Source organism: Phaethon lepturus, unplaced genomic scaffold (assembly GCF_000687285.1).
Source record: "Phaethon lepturus isolate BGI_N335 unplaced genomic scaffold, ASM68728v1 scaffold9984, whole genome shotgun sequence".
Taxonomy (NCBI): domain Eukaryota; kingdom Metazoa; phylum Chordata; class Aves; order Phaethontiformes; family Phaethontidae; genus Phaethon; species Phaethon lepturus.
In genome coordinates this window covers 21,604-32,741 of record NW_010536967.1, presented here as the reverse complement: position 1 = coordinate 32,741, position 11,138 = coordinate 21,604, and the positions used below count along the sequence as shown (strand labels likewise).

Sequence of the window (11,138 nt, the reverse complement as noted above, 5' to 3'; positions counted from 1 at the left end):
TTTACAGTAACATCTCATTTTTAATTACAATTTGCTTCAGGACTTAAGTTTAGAGACTATCATAAACAATATAACACTTTTTTTTTTTCAAGGTCATTAAAAATATTTTTTTTTGGTCTCTACTGAGACAAACTTCAGGGAAGTTCTGGTATAGTTCTGAACCACACTAAACACAATTAGTTTTCTAGCTAACTATTCTCATAGGTAGGCAAACCAATCTTCTTTCATTAAGAGAATCTTAGCATTAACAAAAATACAATAAACAAATTTTGTATTGCCATTACAATTGTTACTAAACATTTGTATTCTGCACAGAATTAATGCATAAAGATTAGTGTTTTAAGTGCAGAAAAATGCAAATTCTACTACCGTCATGCTGTGCAATGCTTGCAGAAGAACTTGTAACAACAGTTTTACCTTGCCATCCACATGTACACATTCATTAAGGTAAACCAAAATCTTTTCTATCGCACCCAACTTTTTCACAATGCCATGCATTTTGGCATCTGTAAGAAAAACAAAAAGATAGTAAGAATCACTGGTTGTGCGCCAATTTAATATTAAACTTCTTTCTGCAAGATCACAAGCTCTTGCTGTTGAGAACAAGTTTCCAAAATTGCCTATCAACAGAAGTACAGCTCTAGCTCTACCAAGACAAGCCTCAACAAGTCTTGTTATCTGACTATAATAGCTTCTTGAACAGCAGACTCTTAAATACCTTGCATAACTTCCCATAAGAACTTTATGTTCCACAATTACAGTGATCCCCAGTGCAACTCAGTTTCAGTCAAACGAGGATTTCACTTGTAATATTTAAAAAGTCTTCAACAGTTTAATATGGAACTAAAAATGGTAATTCAAAAAGTCAATCACTATGACAGTATTTTCCATTGATGTCATCCTTCAGAGCATCTGGTTTAAGAATATTCAACAACAAAAAAAGCTATGTCATTTGGGTTGGTTGGGTTTGTTGTTTTTTATTTTTAGAATAATTATTAAGTGATCCTTCATATGTAATTTGTTCTGATAAAGCTGCATTATTTCCTTTATAATTTCATCCTATGCTATGTTCCGTATTTTCTTTTGACATCTGAAAACTTTGGCAGCCATGACTAACTGTATTTTACAAGACAAAGCAGACATTTCCTCATTTTTGTGATCATTTTTCTGACAAGAAAAATGTTAATTTTAATATTATCTAAGACCTCACCTTCCCATGGTGAGAAACTTATGTTCTATCACTAGGATTTGAGTCCCTTGAAGAAAAAACATACTTGAATCAGAGTTTGAGTAGATAAAGTACTAACATGCAGGTTTGAAACTCTACAGCTATAACCCTGCACTGAGCCAAATAATCCTCTATGAAAGACTGCTTACTTGCATCTTAATTCAATCGGATCTTCTTTACCAGAATTCATAATTTTTCCCCATGTGAGCAATACAATTATAAAAAAAACCCCACACCTGTGATGCAAAGTTGTCATTTAAGTGACTGATCATAAAAAGTAAAAGGAAGAACACTTCCCCTGAAAATATATTAGAAGAAATGCCACAGGGAGTTTGCCTCATGATATTATACCCTAACAATGGAAGCTTAGCTTGAACTGAACCCTCATTCACACAAATGACATTTCAATCCATTTTAACTGCAGTTACTACTTAAGCCAACTCAAAATGGAGGAAGAAATTCAAAATGACACAAGAAATTCTTCACTAAGTATTAAAATCCCTTTAGCTAGCCTATATAATCTAGGAATTCACTTTCCTAATTAAAATACAACATCACTAGAAATATATAAATATATTTTATATTGACCATTGCCTCCCTCACTCAAGACTCAGGATCTGAGTTCATAATAGCAAAAAATTTGAAGCATCATTAGTTCTGAAACAGATCAACAAATTGACAAACATTAAAAAGGAAAAGCAGAAAAAAAGCTCTCACAGAGCTTAATCCTCTATTACCCAAGGGACCTGTATTTTTTAAATAGGAAGAACACTATTTCTTATTCTTGAGGTCAGCAACAACAAATAACTACTTTTTATTTGACTCAGTAGATTATCCACATTAATGTTAAAATTCTGGTCCAACAATATAGATAAAAATTACAATGAGTACCCTTAGCAGAAACACAGAAAACGCAGCAAAACTGCAAGCTCACACAATGGTCTGCACATGAATACAAATTTTCTGAAGTATTTTACCTTCTAAAATGATAGCTAGCTGCTCGGCTGCAGACTTGCGTAAAACTAGGTCAACAGCATCAGAAGTCAAGATGTCATACAGCTTTTCAACAGCTTCTGCCTAAAAGTAAAACTACATTACGTTTACATCCAGTATGCTATTAAGAAACAAGATAACCTGTCAAATTTTCTAACAGAAAGCAGAAAATAAAAGTATCTAAATTCCTTATTAGAAGGTATTTGATTAAATTCCACATGCAAGTAATAAGAAAGGATTAGGTTTTAATCTTTTTGCAACAAGTCTCTAATACTACCTGTGGAATATAACAAGACAATAGTTTCTACCTCACAGCAAAAGCAGATTTCTAACAAATAAATGCTTAATTTATGCAGGACTACAGAAAGCTCAACACTACACAGAAATGCTAGAATTTGCTTCTATGTCTGTGAAGAAGATGGACTTTTTAATGGCAATAGAGTTAAAGAAATTTAAATAATCCTACATATCCATATAAAATTTCAGGTCCTAACTTTTTGAAGGATGTAGGGGAAGAAGGGAATATTTACACTTGTAAATCAAGTGTACAGTGAGTGGTCAAAATAATTTTTCTTTTGTAGAGGGCAAGCATCTTAGCATTTGTTTAACATTTTATTAGTCTGAAAGCATTGATGGTGAAGAAGGAAGGAGAATGGAGAGAAGATCTTAAAAAAAGAAAAACAAAAGACATAAAAGTTTCCCATATGACAAATACTTGTGAATTCTTTTTCACTTTGCAAAGCAGCAATATTAAGAAAATACAGACATGAATTTGTTATCTGTTTTAGAATATTTCATACTAAAAACTATTTGTGCCTGTTTCAGTAAAAATGGATTTTGTGGAGAAAAAAAAAGCTCTGTGTGAGAAAAATCAGACTCTACTCTCGTTCAATGAAACTATTGTAAACAGAGCAGGCCTATGCTCTTTGTACTCAAGCTAAGTCTTGCTGTTAACTTACCTGCAGAGAGAAGGGGGAAAAAAAAAAAAGAAGAAAGAAGGAATTCTTTTCTTATTGTTTCATATGGTAGCATAAAAACTACTGTTTAAGTTCAGATGGAAAGAATATATTAATGCGTTTCTTTTTATGAATTTGTATGAAATATTGCAACCTCTAAAAAGTATTAACTTCAATGACTGGGGAGGTAGAAGAGCTGATCAGTGACACAACATTTGGACAGAGTTTACTCACCTTAAGTATCGACTCTGTTTTATCATCCAATTTTAGCTCAATAGCTCTTTCCATTATAAATAAGTTTGAAAAGCTGGAAAGCACACTACCATGCAGATGTGGGCGTTTCAGGTTTGCCCCTTCTTCATTCAAAAGATGGAATGTTAAATGTTTAAGTGCTATAGAACGAACCCTAAAGGAGTAAACAATTAAAATAAATATATGAAGCCCTCATACTGAAAAAATTTAGCTGTATAGTTAAAAACTGATACCAGGGCAAGGGAAAGTACTTACTCAACTCAATATTGATTAAACTACCCTTCAAATCAACCCACTGCATAATAATCAATGGGTTTTTTTAGAGTAGACGTTCTTGTCATCAACATTAGAAAACATGCTGAAATGCTACAGGGTGTTACTTACAACTGCTTTTTTGCGAAGAGAAGACGCAGAGCAGCCCGTAGTCTAGTAGTCCTAGGGAGAATACCCTCTCCTTTGTCAGAGGTTGTTTCACTCAAAGTGAGGATACAGTTACCTAGCGTATCTTTTGTGTCAGCATAACCCTAAAACAAACAAACAACAAACAAAAATTTCCGAAATTAAAAACTATCTGCTTTACAAACTTAACAAATTAGACAAGGTAATTCCCCTCTTAGGGGCTAAGGGAGGGTGCGGAAGGAGCAACATCCCCCCCAAAAAAGCAGTTACTTTTAAGAAAACATGCAATTTCTGCAGATTAATATTCCTCCATAAAGCAATTTTAAAAATTAATAAATGATCCTGTGTACCAATCAGTCTGAAGATTTTTACATGGCCCAGAGGTACTTTGGGTACTGTAAAAAGTACCCAAATGTACTGAAGCTTTACCTTTCAATCTATTAACATGATGCTGCTCTGTAAGGTCAGTTTCCGTTTCAATAAATAAAATTCAGTCTGTGCAAGAAAATTACTTCAAAACATTGTCATACCTATTTTCAGATATTTAGTCAAAGCGTTTTCACACACAACCAAGACAAGCCAGAATCAGTTACATCAAGTAATGAAACTGCAAATATTTAAACGGTAGAGTAAAATACAAGGCATTGTATATGCACGAGGTAAATACAGGCCTCCAGTATGCTCTGCTAAAGTACCTATTGTACGTAGCCACTACAGGCTACAGAAGAGAGGAAAATTCTACTCACAAAAATGAGAGCAGGATAAGTTCTTTCTCACATGTTTAGCCTACAGCTTATACTAAACTCCCACCTATTTAATCTTAAATATCAATAGAAGATATGTATGTGGGTAACACAGAAAAGCTAACATTACTGGGCGTGAAAGCTCTGAAGTAACCTTTCTCCCACCCCTTTCAAGTTCTCAGTGTATTTCCTCTGCATATTTTTTTGTCTGATGGCCCATCTTATTTGCAATTTCTCACCATTTTTGCCTCAATTTTTGTGCAGTTTATGTAAGGCCTTAAGTTACATAAGCAGGTTTTTTCTACTTTAATACTGAGATGCAGCTAACGAATGAATATACAGCAGTGATACAAATAAGTGAGTATAATTATAAAGAGTGATATTTTTGGAAGGAGAAAAAGACAAAAAGTATACTTCAATCTATTAGCTAAGTTAAATAAAAGACAGAAATAAGGCAAAAACACAGACATCAGGAAAAACAAACATCAGATAGGTGCAGTAAAATATCTAATCCGAAAGACTACAGGCAGATCATAGAAGGGGAATTTATAGCACTACAGAAAAAACAATAAAGAACTTGGATGGAGCAATTAGGCTGAAAAACCAGACCGAGAAAGGCAAAAGTTCTCATTTGATCCAAGCCGCGAGTAAAGATAATGAAAATTTGCACATTATTAGACATGAAGTCTAAGGTTAATACTGACTGTTCATACATCTATAATACTGGAAACCAACCAATCAAAAATATAAACATCAAAATATACAGAAAACACAGCTTACACCTATTGTTATTTATTAAGTGCATAGTCACTCAGAAGACTATATAATCATCACCGAGGAGTTACAATTTTCAAGTCTGAGATATGGGGGGCATTCTAATAATTATTAACTAATTTTTAAAAAGCATGCAATGTTTTAATCTATACTTGGATTATCCACTCATTATCTTCAAACTGTTTAAGTCCCCGCCAATACTTGCTGAATTCTACCACAACATTTCAAAGTTTCACATTCTAATAATTCCAGGCTAAAATTTGTCTACAAATTCAAAGCAGTAACTTTGACAGGCATTAGGACCTGTAGTATTTCTCCATTTGACATGTGACAAAACAAGTCTGTAGGTATATTACTGTTAATCTGTTTTCCACCTACTACTTAGGTGGATATTGTTTGTTGTTTAACATGACAAGTGTTGCTGTTAACATGATTTCATACATCAAATTCAGATTAAAGCACTTAGAAGTACCTGTAAAATAGGCATGACGGGATAAAGGGCCTCAATAAACTTGTCCCAAGTCAATACTGCCATTACTAATCGTCCCTGGAATAGATGCATCAGAATGGCCTTGGCTGTAGAGTTCACCTGCTCAGGAACAAAAAAAAAAAAAAAAAACCGTAATGCAACCACTGATGTGTATAGGTCAGTTTGTCAATGCTGTAATTGAAAATGTTATACAAAAATATCTCAAAGAGAAAGGATCTACAGACAAAATATTGTCACTGCTTAATGCTACTTTTAAATTGTCAGTCACACCAAACATAAGGTTGTTAGAAAAGCCTCAGAGAAAACACATAAATAGTTCTGCCTAAATAGCACCCAATCATTTTCCCCTTAGAACTCTGGTTTGTCTTTTCTGATATAAAATAAATCATTACTTCAACTTATACACCTACTGGTCCCTCTATCATGCAGGTAAAACAAATTCTGTTTCTTTTCTTTCCTGACCCTACATTTCTGGGGCATTTCATTCCCAGTTTTTATGATATGCTTCTGGAGATAAAGGAAGAAAAAAGACTTAAAGCCTGCTATACAGCCATTTCACTTTGAGGCAAACAAAGGCAGCTACCAAATATTCCAAGTTGTACATTAATACACCCGAAGCTCTTTTTCAAAACAGGCATATGATATAGCACTTATACTGTATTAAGGTATCCTATATTTAGTATGAGACATACAATATATGCAATATTATTTACAGGCTAATATTATTAGTACAATAGGAAAAGAGTGAAAAAACCTCAGAATTCACTCTTCCTTACATAGTGTAAAAATACCTACCTTTAGCAGCTAAAAACCTGCGTTTTATGTCAGAGCTAAAAATCCTCTCACCCCAGGCAACAAGAACAGCCTTTAATAATATCACTCTAGCCTATCTTTAAGAGACTGGATTTGTAAAATTACATGGCAAATCTTAAGTCCAACCTTGGAATGAAAGGTTGTTCTCAATTTCTTCTCATTGTCACATGCCTGAAAGATTAAACTGATGCTTTATTAAAATTTAAGTACCAGATATACACCCAAGAAGTTAAAAAAAAAATGCTTCAATATGATCTTCTTTATACATTTTGTTAGAAGAATAATAAGAATGCATTATAAGGTAAAAGGGAACAAAATGAGATAATTTTGTAAACATGTATTCTCTGTCTCAACAATCATTTAAATTCAATATCAATTGAAGGCTCTTTGTTATGCTTTACCAACAACTAAAAAAGAAAACTGGCATTCCTTTTAATACGGCATCCAGGTGAGCAGTCAAACAAAATAAATGCTTTCCTTGGAAACAATAAGTTACCTACAAAGTACAAATACAAATATATAGCACAATATCAAAGATATTTTAGTTCTCCTTTTAAAATGCTAACATATAAAAAAATCACTTCGAAATGGAATTGTGCCCAGTACTGTGTTAAAAAAATAATCTCATTTCAGGAGACAAGATGGAAAAAAAAGAAATAAAAGTTTGTTAGTCAATGTTCTTTCCTCTCCAGCTGTAGTGACCTTATAGATTAGCTCTAAAGTAGTTACAAATAAACTAAGTAATTTTTCCCCCCTCTCACAATTCCCTGTTTAGATTTATATGTAAGCTAGGAAATAGTGGATATACATTAAGTATTCATGCATATAAACAAACCCAGTGGAAATTTGGTCCTATTCTATAATACTCAGGTAATTAAATTTAAGAACAGATGTGTCTGTAGTGATGAAATACATTTTTATAGCAAAGACATTGCAGATTTAAAATGTCTTTTTGCTCCTCAACCAATGCACACATTTCAGAGGTCGTCCCATCTTTACAAAGACTTGAGCCTTCATGTTTTCCATCATACATACTATTTCATCATATGCACATTTTATTAGTGCTGAATATATTACAGGAAAATATTAAAAAACATAGCTTATTTCATTTTTCATTGGTCTATTACATTTAATAGAATCCTATGCACAGAACATTATTTTGTCTCTGAACTCATCATAGAAAAAATATCTTTCCATTTACTACAACTTCACTGTTTGCATAGCTTTTCTATATACAAGAAACCACATGTAGCCAAAATTTCAAATAAGCCTCAGAGGAGAATATCAACACTTACTTTGCATGAACAGCAACTTACAATTAGTGCTACTAAACACATTACCTCATTCTTATCTTCCTGAAGGCCAAACGTACAGATTTCATATAAAACTTTTGGATGAAGAAGAAAATGTACTCCGTGGCAGACTGAAGACACAGGCTTAGCAATATTATGAATACCTAAACAGTCCTTCAGTAAAAGTAAAGTTGGTTAGTTTTAAAATGTGAGATAGTCTCCACTACTAGATCTTATTTTACAGACTGCCTGAAGTTGTCATCCAGTGTAGTTTGGAAGACTACAGTTCTGAAAGCTAAACATTACAGCCCTGGAAGAAACACCAGCTTTAGAGATCACCGACTGAAAATTCCTGTTGCTACAGAGGACTAAGAAATACAAAATTTTGTTTTTATTTTAAATAATAGTGAAATAAATTAGGAAACTGTATGTGTTGTTTGGAATTACAGGAAAATAAGCAAAACTTAAAACTGGTTTTAAAAGCAGGTAAAAATCTCACAGAAAGATACAAGTGTCTTTCAATGGAGATGAGGGGGCATTGTGAAAGACTGGCTACAGCATCTTTGTACATTAGTGAATTGTGCTATAAGCACAGTAAGTTTATTTGATGTCCATTATAGAAAATAAGAATTAAGACAAAGTATTATTTCAAAAGAGAAAAGAGATTTTTATTTTCTGAGCCAATTATTACTGAATACCTAAAAGCAACTGATGAATATGATATTGCCATCCTTAATATAGAGTATAGTCGTACTTTTTGGAAGTTCACACTCTTTATCCTTTGGGCAATCCTTATAAAAAACGAAGGCAGTGACAAACCTTCCACATAAAAAAAATCAAAACCAAAACCAAAACAATCCTCCTCAAAACAACAACAAATTAAGGTTTTAAAACAGTGAGTACATAAAAGGACTTACATGTTCTTAAACACAACCCAAGCTTCTATACAGAGGAAAAAAGAGGTATTTTTCTTTCACATTTTTAAAATTGTCTGCTGAAATGTCATTCAGAACCTGTCATTCAGGAGTGGGCCCATGTGAACCACATCAGGTTCAAAAAAGGCCAAGGTCCTGCACATGGGTCTGGGCAACCCCCATTATCAATACAGGCTGGATGATAAATGGATTAAGAGCAGCCCTGTTAAGACGGACTTGGGCAAACTGGTGGATGAAAAGCTGGACATGAACCAGCAATGTGCGCTTGTAGCCCAGAAGGCCAATCGTTTCCTGGGCTGCATCCAACAAGACGTGGCCAGCAGGTCAAGGGAGGTGGTTCTGCCCCTTTCCTCTGCTCTGGGGAGACCCCATCTGGAGTGCTGCATCCAGCTCTGGGGCCCTCAGCACAGGAAATAGATGGACCTGTTGGATCAGGTCCAGAGGAGGGCCACAAAAATCATCAGGGGGATGGAACACCTCTCCTTGTGAGGACAGGCTGAAAGAGTTGGGGTTGTTCAGCCTGGAGGAAAGAAGGCTCCAGGGATACTGCAGCCTTCCAGTACTTAAAGGGGCTTGTAAGAAAGATGGGCACGGACTTTTCAGCAGCGCCTGCAGCAACAGAACGAAGAGTAATGTTTTTAACCTAAAAGAGAGTAGATTCAGACTACATGGAAAGAAGAAATTTTTCACTATCAGGGTGGTGAAACACGGGCACAAGTTACCCAGAGAGGTGGTAGATGCTCCATCCCTGGAAACATTCAAGGTCAGGTTGGACGGGGCTCTGAGCAACCTGATCTAGTGAAAAAAGGGTTTGGTCTAAATGATCTTTAAAGGTCACAACCCAAACGAATCTGTGATTCCATGAACCTCATTTCAGCAGACAAGCAAAACTGAACACTTGAATTCTTTTTAGAAGTAAAAGTAAATACAAATATTTTTGTATAACAGCAGCAAGAAAACTAAGTTACCAGCATTATTAAGAATCCTTTTAAAAAATAAAATTAGCAGCCACTCTTTTTCCCTGCTCTAGAGAGCCTGTCATTCTGAAGTGCAGTACTTGAAGTAACCTAACCAAGTAGATTTAATATCAAAAATAAAACAGAAAACTTCAAGCCCAGGCCTATAGAGATTTCACTGCATATAAAACAGTAAACTCAGTTTGCATTGAAAATGCTTGTAATGAGGAAATCATCTAACACACATTATTTAGCGCAACACTAAGAGCATCAAGTATTAGTTCTAACCTTAACCACTGCCAAACAGCAGTGATAGGCTTCAGTTTTTATATTCAGCAAAGGATGAGACAGTAGACGGAGAAGCACCTTCTGACCGTCAGCCTGGAGCAATGAGTTAGCCTCATCAGACTTCCAACTGAGAATGGAAAAAAAATTAATTTAACTATTACTTATCTTACAGTACCCAAAGATAGTCACAATTTTCCTGTTAAATTTCAGGATATTTGGCAAAAATATATTTGCCAAAATCATAGTATCAATCTTTTTTCTTTTTTTCTTTTTTTTTTTTTTAATATATGTACATAATGAAAGACCACAGTTTTTCAAATTTCTGTCATCAAAATTAGGAGTCTGACAAATATTTCTGTTCATCTGAAAACATAAAAATCTATTGAGCCTTAATAGGCTCCTTAGATCATGGTATTTGATTATAAAAAAAATTCTGTGGTTTCAGAATTTTTTCCCTATAGAGGTAAAAGTTCATCTTACTATCACAAAGTGAATTTATGTTAGTTAAAAAGTTGAAATAAGTTTCCTGTTGCCTGAAACAGTAATCAAACAATAATTAATTCTAACAGCACTAGAACACTGAAAAGTATTTTGACATTTCATCATTCGAATACACTTCTTAGCTCTTAAATGTAGTTTCCTTTGAAAAAATTCCTAAAGTCAAATTCTGAATCAGTATAAAATTAAGATTTTGTATTTCTAATTAAGTGTTTGATACAGAACTTTCCCAGACACCACAGGGTAACTTAAATTCTCTAACTAAGAGACATGGAAAATCTAAAAAGCAATAAAAACTTGCTGTTTAATAAATGAGATGCCATATTGTGACATACAGCATCAACAATAAAGTAAGTCTTTTTAGGATTTCTGGAAGTAAGTTACACAAATACATTTGGAACAAAGGAACTAAAAAAAAAATTTGCAAGACAGGCAAAAAGCCTTTTAAGACTGTTTCTTTGTAAACCACATAGTAACTTCATATACAAAATTCATAAATGCTTATACACAGAAAAGAATAA

At 33.9% G+C, this 11,138-nt stretch overlaps 1 protein-coding gene across 1 annotated transcript in view; it reads right to left on the bottom strand.

Moving 5' to 3' along the window:
- Nucleotides 1-369: 369 nt before the first annotated feature.
- The window catches only part of LOC104620186 (rotatin-like), a gene marked incomplete at both ends in the record, with an annotated part of 31,983 nt that continues 21,214 nt past the window's right edge, over nucleotides 370-11,138 (bottom strand). Inside the window, 7 exons of the mRNA XM_010286331.1 lie at nucleotides 370-506; nucleotides 2,206-2,305; nucleotides 3,412-3,583; nucleotides 3,814-3,953; nucleotides 5,818-5,934; nucleotides 7,989-8,114; nucleotides 10,120-10,246. Of these exons, the coding sequence (XP_010284633.1) occupies nucleotides 370-506; nucleotides 2,206-2,305; nucleotides 3,412-3,583; nucleotides 3,814-3,953; nucleotides 5,818-5,934; nucleotides 7,989-8,114; nucleotides 10,120-10,246 (919 nt within the window). The remainder of the gene's footprint in view (nucleotides 507-2,205; nucleotides 2,306-3,411; nucleotides 3,584-3,813; nucleotides 3,954-5,817; nucleotides 5,935-7,988; nucleotides 8,115-10,119; nucleotides 10,247-11,138) is intronic.